Raw genomic sequence first — 17,517 nt, 5'->3', positions numbered from 1 at the left:
GATCAGTTCATAATGAAGGTTTATAAAAAGCAAGGATTGTTTAGCAAATTTCAGTCACTATGTTATTTTACAAGTATTCCAGATCTGTAAACTGTACTGTCAAATACATGTTTTGTATATTGATATGAAAATTTGGGAAGAAAGAAACAATTGTAATAATTGTATAATTTGTTCTATTATGAAGAGTATAAAGTATCAATTCACTTCTTTAAATAAAACAAGTCTTTTTAAATTATTTTCAGACAGGATAACATCTGACCAAATGTTTACAGTTGAACCCATCTCACCAGTTCCAGCTCTGAATGGTTCTCCAACATGCCAGACTGTTTATGGTATTTATTACTTAGATAATTTCATTAATGGTTTAGTAATTTTCTTTATTTTGCATTTTATATAAAGTTGCAATGATAAAGCATAAGTTTTGGTAGAAATAAGTTGACAATAATATAGTATGACGTTGCATGTGAAAAAAAAATCTTAATAAAAAAAAAAACTTCTATTTATTTTATTTTTATGTAACAGTATGTTTCAAGATTAATTAAAATCTTTATGTAAAACAATTGTCAACTTGTAGATTTACCATCTTCTGTGGAGAGTATCTGGATAAGGAGACTGGAGCAGGTTCACCAGAGAAATGAGTGCTACTGTTCATGCCAGCCTACCTGTACCTGTACCTGTACCTGCACAAAAACAGACTTGCACTCAGAAACTACCAAAACCCAGGTATGTGTTTCATATTTTAAAATACAGCACTGTCTAGGATGTATTTACACAAGTTGCTTAGCGAGTCTGATGAGAATAACTTTTTCCTACAGATTCCAAGTTTGTTTTAAGATAAATTATTTTGTGGCGAATCACTGAAGTATGACTGGATTGGGCACCCCTTAGGTCAGACAGTAACCCCCCTCCTGAAGTTCTGGATCCGCCACTGACATGACTGAGTGACCATGATTAGAATGGAACAATTGAGTTCTCACAAGCACATTCACTATTTTCAGATTTTGTTAGTCCCTGTCCCAATTAGGGAGACTGTAAAACAGTATATGACTTGGGTTGCTGTCTGTTTAAGTTTTGTTTTTAGCTTATGTGTCATTATTCATTTTTTTTTAATTGTTCCACATTTGTCTTGTCATGTCAGTTCTTTCATAACAGCTAAACAGTATTGGGTTTCCTCATTTTTAAAGGCTGGGAATAGAAATATTATTATAACAAAATCTGTGTAATTTTGGCTCTTTGAATAATTGTCTCATTGGCAATGATATAATATTAACACGTCTACTAAATATTAGTTAGATTTTAAAATAAAAATACCAAATAGTAAAATTTCTATATTTCAGTGAAAGTTTGCAGAAGAAGAAAACAAAGAGGACTGCAGATGATGTGTATGAGCTGCAGTGTCTTGTTTTAGAAAGTGACTTCAAAAGAAACGAAATGCAAATGGAACTTTTCCAAAGACAAATGCAATTTTACAACATGATGATCCAGAAGAAAAGTATTGAAAGTGAAAACATGAGTTTAGATGCTCTTTTAAATACAGAAGCTTAGTCATAATTAATTTTTATTTATTTATTTTTCTGTGTTGATGATTCTTGTTCTCTTATTCCATTGTTATTGATAAAAAAAGTATTAAAAGATGTTGTCATGATTTATTTTTGATTGTCAATGATTAAAAAATGTTGTGGAAATATGATCTCTAACAGCTCTTCCATCTTGATGACCATTGAAATGTTCCCCAAGATCACCATCATTGCCTACAATTACTCCATCATCTTCAATGTCTGGTTCATTCAAGAAAATGCATATATATTATGGAGTATAGCACAAGCAATTATTATTTTGCATGCCTTGCCCGGTTTCATTCTTATCTGAAATTAAAAAAAAAATCATAACTTAATTTAGTAAACTTAATAATTGTCTTCTTATCAGCATTTTGCTAAAGTAGTATTTTATAATATTTCAAAAGTTGGCATTGCATGTATGTATGTATAAAAACAGGTAGCTGTGATATCACAGGTATGAGTGGCAATGAGACCCTTTTCTGTTGTGAAAGTAATGAAATATAAAAGTTTACAGTATGATATTCAACACTGGAGCCTATAGTAAGCTATAAATAAAACTACATAAAATGTGTCTATAGTGGTTTACCATGCATCACATTGTGGTAAGCATTTCAAAAGATGTTGTACCTTTATATATTAGTTAATTGTTTCAAATTAATGTTGTCCAAGTGTTGTGTTAGTAGCACTTTAAATACCATTCATCTCTTGATTGTGGTAAGTTTTTTTATACATCAATTGCTGGATTATTTAGTTTTCCAACTATATATACTATATACATTTTTCCCCTTTAATCAAACTTCCATTTGTGATATGGAACCTTGTGGTACAATTTCAGATAGATGCATACAATATAAATATAAGTAATTGTCTGGAAAACTAGAAAAATGCTTGTTTTGGCCTCTATTTGCATGATTTGGCCCCTAAGTCATAAACCGTTGGGACCAAAACACCTCAAAACAAACCTTATGTACCTTTCTTTTGGAGTATTAAACCTTTTGGTAAAACATATGAATGCAAATAAAATAAAGAAGATGTGGTATGATTGCCAATGAGACAACTCTCCACAAGAGACCAAAATGACACAGAAATTAACAAATATAGGTCTCTGTATGGCCTTCAACAATGAGAAACTAATTTGCTTCTACTGAATACACCAACATTAATTGTCCCAAATATATCCCTTTGCCTCAACCCCTGAAAAGTTTTTTTTTATCACTGATCATTTACATAAAAAATTATTCTATTATACTTTACCTCTGAGTGTAATATATGGAACCGTCTCTTCAGCCTCCCAAATGTTCTCTCTATCACACTTCTGGTTGAACAGTGGCATTTGTTGTACTTTTTTTGATGATCTAGTACAGGATTCTGGTATGGGGTAATCAGAAATGGTCGACAAGGATAACCACTATCCCAAGCAATACACCATTTGCTCATCCACCATTTTCTTCCATGTAGGTACACACCTATAAATAAAGGTTTATATTTCTTTTTACAACAAGTATTTTGTTAAAACTACCATTTATATAATTAAATGGTTTTACAGAGGAGTTACACTAGAAAACCTAAATTCATATTGAGCAATTACTATTTTTCAATATTCCTTTTTCAGTTTTTGTACATCAATATTTTTAAACATAGCCACCCCTGAACAGTAATTGATTGCTTCTTTATATATACATATAATTATTGATTTGAGTGGTTGAAAGGGAATATGACTAATAAAAAATGACAAACATCATGAACATTGTAATATTGCTACTAGCATCGAATATGCTTATCTAGGCCTTGTTTTAAATGAGTTTCTAGACTTAAGTATTACTGCAAAAGCAGTTGCTAGGTCAGCAAACAGAGCTCTAGGTCTAGTTATAGCTAAGTGTAAAGCTATTGGTGGCATGTCATATGACGTCTATAAAAAACTATTTGATGCACTTGTAAGTCCTATTGTTGAATATATTGCCGCGATTTGGGACTGCAAGAATTTCTCATTTATTAATGCGATTCAAATGAGAGCGTGTAAGTTCTTCCTTGGTGTTGGTAAATATACACCTAATCCAGCTATTATGGGAGACATGGGATGGATTCCAATTTACCATACTCAATGGAAAGTAATTGCAAGACACTGGCACAGATTAGTAAATATGGAGCCAGATCGTATTAGTAGGAAAATATTCATATGGGCAGATGAGGTCAGTCTGAAACATAGAATTGTGAAAAATTGGAATTTCATTGTTAAAAAACATTTCACGGAACTTGAATTGGTTGACTTTTGTAATACAAACACTAATATTAATAAAAATATGTTTATTGATACAGTCATGTCAAGAATGTTTGATATTTAAACTATAATATTTATATTGAAGAATGGAAAAGTGTTGTTAGTTCATCCTCTTCCAGACGGGGAAATGGGCGTAATAAATTGAGAACCTATAATATTTTTAAGCAGGAGTATGTTGTAGAAAACTACTGCAAACTGTTAATGCCTTTGTGTGAAAGAAGCGCCTTTGCAAAATTTAGATGTGGGGTGGCTCCTTTTAGACTGGAAACTGGGAGGTATGAAAATTTGCCGCTGGAAGAGAGATGTTGTTTTAATTGTTTTAATACTGTCGAAGATGAATATCATTTTATTTTACATTGTCCTGTTTATAATGATCTAAGACAAGTTCTTTTTACTGAGTCTCTTAAAATTGATGAACATTTTAATAGTTTTACAGATTGTCAGAAAATGGTATTTTTATTTTCGAATCAAGATATTATAAGATTATGTGCCAAAACCTGTAATTTTATTCTTAAACGACGCCGAGAAGTTTTATATTGTAAATAATAACTAAATACTTTTGTTGTATAATTTTATCATTCAGGTTTAATATTTATTATGTACATATACATCTTCTTTTAAGTGATTATCGTCTCTCATAAATCTGTACAGATTGGCTTATGTATACAAAATGTATCTTTTATAAATGTATTGTGTAATTTTATACATAAGGTGAGACGTAAATAAAATATTGAATTGGATTGAATTGTAATAAAATACATACCTGTGAAGTCCTGAATATGTGGAATCATGACTGCTACCTGGCCAGTTTGCATTGATGTTTGTGAATTTACCTGCAAAATATAAAATATTATATATAATCAAATGTTTTAATAGCATAAACAGATTTATTGTACAATGCATAAATTAGGTCATTAGTTTTCTAGTTTAAATTGTTTTACCTTTTCAATACGGGGACTTTTATAGTTGATAGGCTGTAGGGGCTTTGTTCATTGTTGAAGGCAGTATAATGACCTATAATTGTTAACTTCTGTGTCATTTGGTCTCTTGAGAAGAATTGTCTCATTCATGTCATTGGCAATCTTACCACATCTTCTTTTTTATATGTATAGACTCACAAATCATGACTCAACTATATTGTTTCAAACTATGAAACATGATTTCTATAGTTGTAATGCATCTTGCATTATGCATAAATGTGCTGATCCACATCAGAGCAACATCAAATCATAAATTGTACAGTAGCTAGGGTACCCTAGGTTAACCTTTTTTCTTTTGAATTGAAAGGGGGGAATTTAATAAATGTATCTGAAACAGCAGTGATGGATGCAGGGTGGGGAAACCTCCCATTTTAAGATTATCAGTGTATTTGAATGGAGACATATGGTTGGAGCTCCCCTTTTAGGCTTTATCGTATGTTGGGAACCCCCTTTTTGGAAATGGCTGGCCCCTGAATAGAATCTTTTTCTCATTAAAGAAAAAAAAGAACTTATATCTTCTTTTAATATTTGACTTACCAATATTTTAAGTTATCTTTAGTAGGTAAACCATATAAAACCCTAATCATGTCCTAGATGAACTGAGTGAAAGTGAAAGTGAAAGTGAAAGTAAAATTTTCTTTTGTGAGATTCAGACTATAGGGGTCCCTGTCATACTGAAAAGTTGATACCAGTTTATTATTTTACGAAGGTCAATGTCATATTACAGATGAGAAATGTTTAACCTCTGGCATCACAAACAGCCTGCACATTTACAGAGTGTACCCCTTTCCTATTAACAAATGATGCTTCATCTTCAGATGGAACCCGGATACGGACGTGTGTCCCATCTATTGCCCCTAGCACGTTCGGGAAACCACTTAGACGGTAAAAGTCTCCTCTTGTTTCGTCCACATTCCTCGGCCACTTGATGAAGTCGTCCCGTTTGTTGCATAGTGAGGTCAAAACATCAGAGACATTACGGGAGACAGTTCCCTTGTGCAAACCTGTAAACAGACCAAAAAATTACAATTTTGGAGATCGTTTAAATACAAAAATAAAATGTGTATTTACCGGCATTTGTTTACATATTATTTCGAAAAATAGCAAATTGAAATTATCATTCAAACATCAGTCAAAGATTGTTATAGCAGTTGATTAACACCATTTTACTAATGTTTACCTAATTTGAAATGATATATGATAAATATATAAATGAAATCTTACCTATTGTGTCTTCTTCTACTTGCAAAAAACTGCCTGTAGCTAGAAATCTTAGGGTTACCATTACCATCTGTGGTACAGTGAGAGCATGGTTTCTCTTTGTTTTTCTTGTTATATCATCACTGACTAGGTTGGAAATGAAATTAATTCCCTCTCTACCAAATCGATACCGTTCTCGTAACTCCTCATTTGACAAATTCAAAGAAAGGTCATCTTTGAGGCGAAAATGCCTTTCTTTTCTGTGAGGTGGAACAGGTACTTCAGTGGCGTAGCCAGGGTTCAAATGATCTGGATGCGTAACCGTCGCCAAGCGGAGCGAGGCGAAAAATTTTTGGGACCATTTTATGCAGAAATATATGTCACCCCTACATTCCGACACTGGCTTAGATTTTTGTTTAATTTCAAAATACCCACAAATATATATTTCTAACAGAATTTTATAGTTTTTGTCGAAACTACCATCATTCAATAGGAAATATTTGATGTCAAAGTTTCATATCCAATCTTATATTTGAAATCTCAAAAATGGACACATTACAGCGCTGCACTTATTTAGATGGAAATTCGGAATGTAGAAATAGAAGTGACCCCTCTTTCCTGGAATTTGAGCCTCTTCATGGTATTTTTTATCACTTGTCTTCACGCGTTGCAGGGGACTTGAAATTACCGGGTGTCTGTCCGTCCGATCTTGTTAGCGCTGCCATGTGTAACTTCTTGCCAGATTTTTGTGAAACTTATATCATCAGCAATGTCTTTGACACTTGCGAAAAAAAGTTCTGATCACATATATTTAACCAACTATGCCCCTTGAATAAAAAATATATAATGGAAATCCCATTGCAATTGGTCTTAAGCTTTTATCTTTTAATTTGTTTTAGTTATTGCCCTTATATCTTTGATAGATAAAATATGAACAATGCGGGGACATTGGAACTCTGTTTTTTTGTTGAATATAAGATTAATATTTGTACCTAGATGGAAAAGCGTATTTATAAGCCCAGGAATAATCAATCTCCATTATAAATACTAGTAGAGTTTTTATCACGTCGTCTTTCATGTCACAGAAAAACGATATCAGGATATGATGGTTTAGTTTTGAACTAGTAAATTACGTTGCTATAGGTCATCGCTCAGCTTGGCTTAATTTCAGACCAAACATGTCCGCAGGCATGTCTGCGTATAATCATCCCCTGGCTTCGCTTGCTGTAGCCGAAGACGCGCCAGGACTTAGACTTTTACGATAGTGTCTAGAGGACTTTTCTGAGATTTATCCATCTTGGTTACATAAACTGACTGATCTTTAAGGAAAGACCACGTATACTACTTCGGAAATGATTAGACGCTATTCTCATATCCTCACCATTGTTACATTCGGATACCTCCGTGTATCTGCTACAAACACATGCAATTATATTTATTTATTTTCTTTTCTTTTTCTTATTTTTTTGTTGTTGTCAAAATGATGTGGATGCTTGAGCATCTGAGCATACATGCAAGCTACGCCACTGTACTTGCATGAAAGCGGCCATATTTAACAATAACTTAAATATTTAATCGACCTCCCAGAAGTTGTTAAAGTTAACGACTCGTTATCCTTATTTTTGTCGTTAAATTTTTTGAACAACAGTTAACGAGTTTGTTAAATTTAACGACACTCTAACGACACTTTAACGACTGCGTTAGCAAAACGACACTTTTGAACAACTGGGCCCTGTAGAACATCTTCTAAGTATGAAAAGAATGAGACATCTACGTTTGTTGTTATTTTCACTGTACCTGACAAAATCAATTTGTCCAACTTACCTATGAAAAATTGTTTGCATTTATAAAAAGTAAAATCACAAAATTAATTGAACTCCGCAGAAAATCCAAAACGGAAAGTTCCTATAATCAAATGGCAAAACCAAAAGCTCAAACACATCAATCGAATGGACAACAACTGTCATATTACTGACTTGGTACAAGCATTTTATTATGTAGAAAGACCAAACCTGTTTTAATAGCTAGCTAAACCTCTCACTTGTATGACAGTTGCATCAAATTCCAATATATTGACAACGATGTGGTTAATAATAGGAAATATTTTACCTCCTTCATCGTCATCACTGCTACTTCCTGATCCTTTTCCACCTTTACTAAATCCACTGACACTATAGTCAGATTTCTCAGCTGCAGTGTCTTCAACTTTTCCAAATTTGCCTACATTTTTATTTCCGAATTTACCCAGTTCTGGAACAGCTGAATTAAAACCTGATGTAACAGGTTTATATGCCATCTTGATCGTACTAAGTGTATATGTTTATAAATAAATATCAAAAGCGTCATTGAGTTCAAAATACTAAGATCGATTTCTCTTTGTTCCGCTTCACTTTACGGGTTTTATATTAAATACAATTTCTCTTTAGAGAAGAAGTTTAAATCTTTATTAGAGTAGTGTTTATTCAACCATTTTTGATAAGTTTGTCTTCTTTTATAACAAATTTACATGGTTGCATAACCTATATTTTCATATTTATATAAGTTAAGAGGCCTCATATACATGTATCAAGAAAAGTTTATATACGTTTAAAAAAAAAGACAAACCAAAAAACCCCAAACATATATACCAAATATAAAAAAAATATTTTAATGACGAACAAAACCAATGCATTGAAAGTATACAGGAAAATAACAATAATTGAAGATGGTGTGTGATTTTAAACAATACAACAGTTAATGTGGTAGTAAGGTTCTTGTCAAAACAACGATTACCTTGTCTGAATCAGTATCATATATCTTAAACCAAATGCAAGTTAGATCTCTATTGAATTTTTAAAATACTAAGGCTTTTCTACCTCAGGCATAGATTACCTTATCTGTATTTGGCAAAACTTTTAAGAATTTTGGTCATCAATGCTCTTTAACTTCGTACTTTATTTAGCATTTTTACAATTTGGGATTCGAGCGTCACTGATGAGTCTTTTGTAGACGAAACGCGCGTCTGCGTATATACAAAATTTAGTCCTGGTATCTATGATGAGTTTATTTAGATATCTATTGGTTATATTGATTAAGTTGTCATTTTACATGTGTACGGCTAAGAAATAAACTACATTTAAAAGTGTTATAGTGGAACTTTGTACATGTTTCATATTTAGATTGGTTTTATTTTCATTTCAGTCCTTTTCAATGAATTATCATCCCGCCATGTTTTCCAATGTACACTCCGTTCCTGATATCCAAAAAGATCAGCATGTCCAGTATATAGTCCGTTGATGTTAGCACGTGTACAGTCATTAAACCACCAGCCGCTACACTTCATATAGGAACAGGGATCCTTGCTCTCGTCATTATCACGATCCCAGGTACTAAACATCATACCACTAAGACTGTGCCTATAGACATCCATCATTGCATCACCTATAAAACATTTAACAAATTCTAAAAAAGCATCACTGGTAACAATAAACAGGCATAATTTTACATGAAGAAGGGCGATGATTTTGAATTAAGAGAAATAACAGCAAGGGCTAACATGTTATGTGAAATTCACATAAAAATAATAATATTCATACACGCAATCGAATAAATTCTTGCAGTATAAATTTTCTTAAACTTACATAACAGGAATTAATCTCGAATGTCTCTTTTCTATAAACAAGGTTTATAAATGTTATTGAAATACAAATATAATGAATCTGTAGGTAAATTCGTTAATGATCAGCAGTTCTAAAATTCTGACACAGCTATTTGATAACAAAAACAAAACATATTTCGTTATAATGTGAACACATAAAGATCTTTTTCTCAAAGAATTTGTGAATATTTTGAAAAACAACAAAACTTACCACATCTTCAACACCAAAAATTAATAAAGACTAGCATATTGAACCAATATATACATTTTAATTGAGATCGTAGCATATGAAGATGGTTTTCAAATTTGTAACAAATGAGATGAAACCTGTACATTTGTTGTTATATTTGTATAGCTGCAATAAATTTAAGTTAGCTAATAATGCATCAATATATTTTTTGTTGTAATTCCAAACAACAACAAAAATGAAGCCATAGCTAATGGTTTGATAATAACGATCTGTTTTTTTTTAATTTTTTTATCAAAATAGTCACCCAAATGTCACCTTCATTTGGAATTTTAAAAAGCATATAACTAGTATACTTTTATCTTGTTCATAGGTAAGATATTATCTCACACCAACCTGTCGATGTGGATCGGATTTCAAAGATAGTTGCCGTCTTTCTACTAAATGAAACAAGCACTTTACAAATTTCGTGCCTTCGAAGACATTTTCCGGATTTACACTCAAAAAAAAGAAAAGCTCAAACATAACAATATTTAAGCCAAATGCAAAATAAAAAGCTCTATCAATGTTCAAGACCAAACCAGAGTAGCTAAATTCATTGAAGGTCAACAGAAAAGGCCCGAAAAAGTTAGACACTGGGTTTCTTTTTGTGGTACATAGCATTACATATAGATAACTTTGTTAAAATCAGCTAAACTGTTTTTTTTTTAACACGTTCTATATATACGTTCAAAATACATATTTTGTCAAAATAAAAATTAAACGAGCCATATTAATTTAGTTGAAGGTGTTTGGTACCCCTTAATTTTTTTTTTAATACATGAAAAGGATATTTTATATAAGTAAAAATGTTATAAATGATGTCAGTACCGAATCACTGACTTTGGGCTGATAATATCCTCGGGGACTAACATAATGTTGGTTGATATCGGCTGTGTTCCCGAAGTTTGCAATCTGGATATTAAACTTCTCATTTAGGGGGAGGGGGGAAGTTCCATTTTCTTATGACACAAACGGAAAAATTGTCACACAACTGTGAAACTTTTTACATAAATCAACAAGGTTCTTCGTGGTGAACTATTATACAAAGGTAAATCTCACTTTATCAATTTTGTTGTTATTTTTTTCTGTATTTAAGTTAAGGTCGCTATATACATGTTGTATATAGAATTCAATGAATACAATCGTTAAGAAATCCAACATTACTTATACTGTAGAACATGTAGTATGTAGAAGACGTCACACCTGTTTTTATTCTTCTTAATCTTACATAATATTTTACTTGAGTCTAATCCGGTTTGTTCTGAGCTAAAACGATATTAAGTCTAGTCAGGTTGCTTTGAGCTTAAACGATAATTCTTCTTATCCGTTTTGCTTTGAGCTAAAAGGATTAAGTTTAATTCGTTTTGCTTTAAGCTAAACGATTATTTAGTCTCCTCCGTTTTGACTTGAGCTAAAACGATCTTTATTTATTACCTGCATTTCCACTATATTGACCTAGACGAAGTGTGTAGTTGGTTTCCTCGGTGTCAATATAGAAATCAGAGTACACAGCGAAGGCCGGAAAGCCTTCAAAATCTTCCAAATCAAATCGTACTTTGTATGATCTTCCGGACTGTCTTGCAATAGCATGTATATTGTCGTTTCCTTTAAAAAAAAAATGGAATAAAAATAACAGTACTGGAAATATTGAGTTATTAGAATGATTGAAATTATAAGAAAAGGATATACAGAAATCGATCTAAAAACAAAATAACTGACTACAGATTTTTTTCTGATATATATATCCATCTGCATGAAAATGTAATGTATATGCAAAACTTAAACTTCCAGATATAACTTTATCGAAATGTTCGCTCTGATTTCAAATCGTCAATCAATCAATTTTTTTTTATTTCGAGTTGTTTTGCAACATGTAAATATATATTCTATTAACATTATAAAATACTTTACCTTCTCGAAATCGTGCATATAGTACATAACATTTTACCTGTTTTGTTTAGCTTAAACTCAATACAAAAGTATCTAGTGTTTACGCGGTCGAGGTAGTAACAAACACTCAGTGTGTTTATATATATTACATATATACTTTATATTTTTTTGATGAATTTCGACGATTCCTTTACAGTTTGAAGCACAACTTAAATGTTTAATTAAGACAATAGACGTATGGACCGATATTCCTATTATATATATCCACAATAGCGTCAAATCAAGGCAACAGATAGAAAATGAGAGAATAGCACGAATTTTCGGAAATGACGAGACCAGATGCGTCAACATGAGAATCGACCACTGCTATACATCTACCATTAAACGAATTAAGTCAAAATAAATTATTCGAAAATAGGACACAATCGAGAATGTTACAGATATGAGACCATTTTTGTATCTAAAAATCTAAGATTTTGAAAACAGTGCGATACTGAGAACAGATATATGCAATTTTGTATCGGAACATAAGCAACACGACTTGTGCCACTTACCCTGACGGAGCTCATGAGATAATCCCCAATTATTTATTGGGTTTGTGTTGCTTATGCTTTAGTTTTCTATGGTGTGTCTTGTGTATTGTTATGTCTATTTTTTGTTTTTTGTTTTTTTAACCATGTCTTTGTCCGTTTATTTTCGATATATGATTTTGTCTGTCGCTCTGGTATCTTTCGCCCCTGTTTTACATGTTACCAATATGTGATGATTTAAATATATTTTTGCTGTTGTGATTCTGAAACCAAATTTGATCATTGCAATGACGTGGTTCCATGAAATCTATTTGGAAGTAAATACAACGTCAAAAATCTTAATGAACGCAAACATGATTTTCATAATTCGATAATATATCAGTAGAACGAGTAGGTTGAACTTGATATCAGTGACGACACTAAATTCTCTGTTACAGAGTTATAAAGCATTGTTTTTCTATCTAATTATTACCAGTAATGAACCCGATATTATAGTGTCAAATTCTAAACAGCTTTATTGTACCCCATATATACTTCTTGTGATTTTTCTGATCGAGATACAAAATTATGCCATGATTTGACTTTATATAAAATAATAATTTTTATTAATATCGATTTAGAAGGGCACAATGCAGTCAATTTTAGGAAATAAGCTACCACACCATGCACACATTTGTTGACAAGAGTTCCAACAAATTATCATTCAACGCAAGAACAAAATTAGATTAATTATAAGATGAAGTAAGACATATGTAGAAACAGAAGCATCTGTGATGCTATCTTCTGTAGATATTTTCGTTTCGCTAATTAAAGTTCTGAATTCAGAAAAATATCTGTTTATTTTCATCATTTATTTTAGTTTTCATTATGACTTAACTTCTTCTTACAAATTGATATTATTATTACAGTATTAAAAATAAGTAAAGAAAAACAAATTTTCTAACATACCTAGCCAATACTCCGAATAGACGTGTCCAAATCCCTCTTTATAACTTCTCCAAGGCAACAGAAATTCAATTTTTCCATTAAATCTTTTCTGTACTACCTTATGAAAATAATTCATTATCAACATAATTATATAATTTAATTTTGGATGTAACGCGTCTTCTGATTGGCTGACGTTATTTTGTTGTGAGCCCATAGACATAATTTAGTCATATGACCGTGACGACATCAACGTTTTTTCATGGTTTTCTACGGTTTAAAATGAAATTGATAATTAAATTATCAGAAATGACTGTGATATTTTTTCTGTCTATTTGAAATAACATAAAAAATGTGGTGCACTTGTTAAATAACCCGCTACGCGCGTTATTCAGTGTGCATCAATTTTTTTATGTTATTTCTTCATAGACAGAAAAAATATTACAGTGATTCCTTAAATAAAATAACACTATGGTTATATTGATACGAAACAGGTTTAATAATATATATGGCACGGTAGTATTTATATTCCGTAATTAAGTTGCTCTTTTGGACTTTTTAACATGTTTTCATTCGAGCGTCACTGATGAGCTTTTGCAGACGAAACGCGCGTCTGGCGCAAATATAAAATTTCAAACCTGGTATCTATCATGAGTTTATTTGCATTGTTTTGTGTACCAGACTTAAGTCAGTGAATCTAAACACTGTGATTGGACAAAACTACAGTATCCACTAAACATACTTTTACAAGGTCTGGAAAAATCAGGTGTAAAAAGTATGAAATAATTTTACATACAAGTAAAAAATGTTTTTTGATAATTGTGCTTGCACTGCATGATAAAACACAAAAAGCTCTTAGTCTAGTGGTCTAAGGTTTATAAAGATAGCAGAAAAAATTAAGACTCATCTTAGATATTCAAAAAATGTCTGAATGATATGAAAGTACTACAGGTAACAGACTGGGTGTATATAAGTTTTTTGGCAGTACAAGAAAGTGGTGAACAGTCTAAAAACGATATCATTATCTATTTAACCAATATACAGCAAACTTCACTGACTTAAATCTATAAATTTGTTAATCAGCATGATCAGTGTACTTTGATGTCTATAATTGATATAGAACCATGGTAACATTTTGTGTAAGTGATTGTATTTCTGTTTTTATTTTTACCTTGATTACATACGAAAACTTGAAATATCTATAAAACTTATGGTATCCTTGTAGAATGGGATAGTTAGGATTTTATTCCTCTCTTTTTAATTGGTTAAGGTGGTACCTAACACTACAGGGAGATAACTCTGTAAAATCAGCTAAAAGTTTTAAGAATGTTGTGTTGTAAAGGGAATATTAAGCTTCTCAATGATCAAAATTGGTGTTTGTCAAACTGCTATATAACCAGTGTAATTTTTCTGACAAAACGGTTGGTTCAAAATGTTTGAAATTTTTATATTTTTGTTAAAGGGTTAAAGTGAATACTCTGTCAAAATTTTATTAAAGTTAAACGAGACAAATTAATTTTAATGAAAGTGTTGGGTACCACCTTAACTTCCAGTGATGGTTATTTTCTTATATGCAATTATATGGTATGTGAAATTTTGTCTATTGTACTGGAGATGGTTAAACTTCACTCATGCCAAGTATTTTTTATTTGAAATGTGAAAATTTCTTAAAGACTAATAGGGAAAATCAATGGTGTTTTTTCACCTGCAAGAAATGTTAACGAGGCCATTATTGTGAAGAAAAATCATTAATCATACTAGGCTTATAGCTGCATCTGTGAAGCTCAAATGAAAACGTTAACGTTCGAAGTTTGTATTTGAATTTATATTCAAACGAAAAATAAACGCATAAAAATTAACCATAAGATAAATTTTAAAATATGGTACATAATAATAAAAGAAAAATAATCGCTATCCTTTTTTATTAATTATGTGATAATTTTTTAAAGAAAACAAATGTAAATTAAACATTAAAAGTAACATACTGTCCAACCGCCACCATCTGTGGTCATGTCGCAATAAACATTCATTTCCGGTCCATTTTCAGGTTGTATTTTATAGATACCGTCATAGTGTCCAGGAGGAAGATCGCTACAATCCCTTAAAATGTGGGACAAAACTGGAAAACAAATTGAAACAGTTTTTATGGCATATGTTCATCAATACTAAACTCAATTTCATGTTATTTAGCATATTTTCTCCCATTTATTTGTATTGTATTCCTGTCAGTTAAATGTTAAAATTAACATTGCCGTTAAAGTGGAAGGTTTAGCATGCCACGAAATCAGGTTCAACCCACAACTTTTTATGAAAAAATAGCCACAAATTGATTTCAAGCGGCCAATAAATAATTTCAATCGTAAAATGAAAACAACTACATCCAAAAAATATTTAATATTTTCCAGGGGCATTTTTTGGGATGCATACACTTACTTTAATTGTATTTAACACACGTCATTACTCAACTAAAATAATATATCTTGTCAAACTGCATCTAGTGTGCTTCCTTGTTAGATACACATGTACATGATGTATGGATTTAGATAAAGATTCACGTGGACAAAAATAATACAAATTATCTACACCACATCGAAACAAGAAATTCAGGTATGGACAGACACCAATACATCAAATAATATGAAGAAGAGCATGTTTCTTCTCTTTTTCTATGCAGTAACCAAGTTTAAACATGTACATAAATTCTAGATACATCAATATGAAAAAAAATATATATCGCTCGCTTCACTTGTAGAGCGCTCACCTAAAAAAAACTCATTTTCAAGAAAAAAATATACAAACAAACTCGCTTGCCTAATATTTTTGGAGGTTTTGACCGAAGAATTACACATCAAATTGGTGGGGCCTTAACAATGTGTTGTTAAACGATCTAACTAATTGTAGATATGAATTGACTAGGTGATTTCCCTGGTCATTCAGTGACAGATTCAACTGACGTAGGTCGAGTAATTTATTTGTCATTACAGCAAAGAAAAAATAAATATATATATATATATACGATAAATAATAAAACGAAAAAACCCACGATTTGTGTATTCTTAAAATGCACATTTTAATTCTTACTGTTAGTAACTAATCTTCGTTTACAGAAAAGGGAACAAAAATATGTGTATTTGTCAAAAGATTAAGAAGACAAACTCATATAAAAACTGAAAAAACAACATTCACACACAACTACAGAAGGAGCAAAATACCAAACCACAAACCATATGATCCTATCCAGAAGGGCAAGCAGATCCGGTTCTAAATGTGACACAATAAATCAATAACATACCTGCTCTTGTTTTAGTCAAGACATTGCTTCCAAGTGTTGATTCTATTTCAGAAATACATTCTAAATTTAATAAGCATATATTTGAAATATGATCAAAACTTGAAGCACAGCAAGGATAAAAATTAGCACATAAATGTGCACATTCTATTTTAGACGAAACATTATTTGTTCCAATAAGATCATCAACGAAACTAAACTGCTTGTCTTTCTGTTCATGAAAATGTATAATGTTCACATTCTTAGAAACTTCACTGCGGTTTCCCCTACAATGACCAAAGCAAATCCATATCATCATTGCACCACAAATAGTATGAATGTTTCGTCTGTTTCTAAACACGCTATTGATCATTGCAAATATTTGAATTTTTATAAACAAAATTGCATTAAAGTGTATGCGTTTTGATAGAACTCAATTGCCAAGTGAATACTGAGTTAAAAATTTATTACGTAAAACCGAAGTTGCAAAACAAAAACCTCGTGTTTTATACAAGATTTCAACAAACCAAAAAATAAAATTAAAAAATTAAAAACCAAGTGCATGATTGAATCAATATTCCAATCAATAAATAATTCATTTGTATCTGTCGTTTTTTGCATCGGTATAAACATTTAATGGTAATAATAGAGATGACATGAACAAACCTTCCTTCAGTCAATATACCAGACAGAATATGCTTGTTTTCAATCATATGAATATACTCTTCTCATACCCACACTTTCTTCTCAACTCTGAATGTTTGTTTTTTACATTTTCATCATTAGATAAGTATACATACATGAAGAAGTCTAGTACTTAATCATTTTTTTCTGTATTGATAAAATCCACCGTGTATCATCGTACAGCGGATATAGGTACTCACCAAGCGGGCTTGAGCGATTTTGATCTAACACGGTAACGAAAATCTTTGTTTTATTCACATAATATCAATGTGTACTTCAATCTAAACATAATTGCTGCTTTAAGAAATGATTTGGTCGTAGCTTGATGATAAGAGATG

General features: G+C 31.4%; 2 protein-coding genes and 1 long non-coding RNA gene across 4 annotated transcripts in view; 1 reads left to right on the top strand and 2 right to left on the bottom strand.

Moving 5' to 3' along the window:
* Positions 1 to 8,367, bottom strand: part of LOC143076842 (uncharacterized) — a 31,264-nt gene extending 22,897 nt beyond the window's left edge. Inside the window, exon 1 of one of the 2 annotated variants that reach the window (XM_076252739.1) lies at positions 8,127 to 8,367. In XM_076252739.1, coding sequence (XP_076108854.1) covers positions 8,127 to 8,313 — 187 coding nt within the window. In that variant the 5' untranslated portion in view covers positions 8,314 to 8,367. The remainder of the gene's footprint in view (positions 1 to 8,126) is intronic. The other variant, XM_076252738.1, reaches the window with a different exon arrangement.
* LOC143076841 (uncharacterized) overlaps positions 1 to 17,517 on the bottom strand; it is a 176,985-nt gene that overhangs the window by 109,652 nt on the left and 49,816 nt on the right. The window lies entirely within an intron of this gene.
* LOC143076845 (uncharacterized) lies at positions 5,573 to 10,411 on the top strand. Its single transcript, XR_012978806.1, has 3 exons — positions 5,573 to 5,702; positions 9,198 to 9,382; positions 10,215 to 10,411. It is a non-coding gene; the product is annotated as an uncharacterized LOC143076845 (long non-coding RNA).

This window comes from Mytilus galloprovincialis, chromosome 5 (genome assembly GCF_965363235.1).
Source record: "Mytilus galloprovincialis chromosome 5, xbMytGall1.hap1.1, whole genome shotgun sequence".
In the NCBI taxonomy this organism is placed as follows: Eukaryota; Metazoa; Mollusca; class Bivalvia; order Mytilida; family Mytilidae; genus Mytilus; species Mytilus galloprovincialis.
Note: the sequence above shows the minus strand (reverse complement) of the source record. Positions and strands in the feature narration are given on the sequence as shown.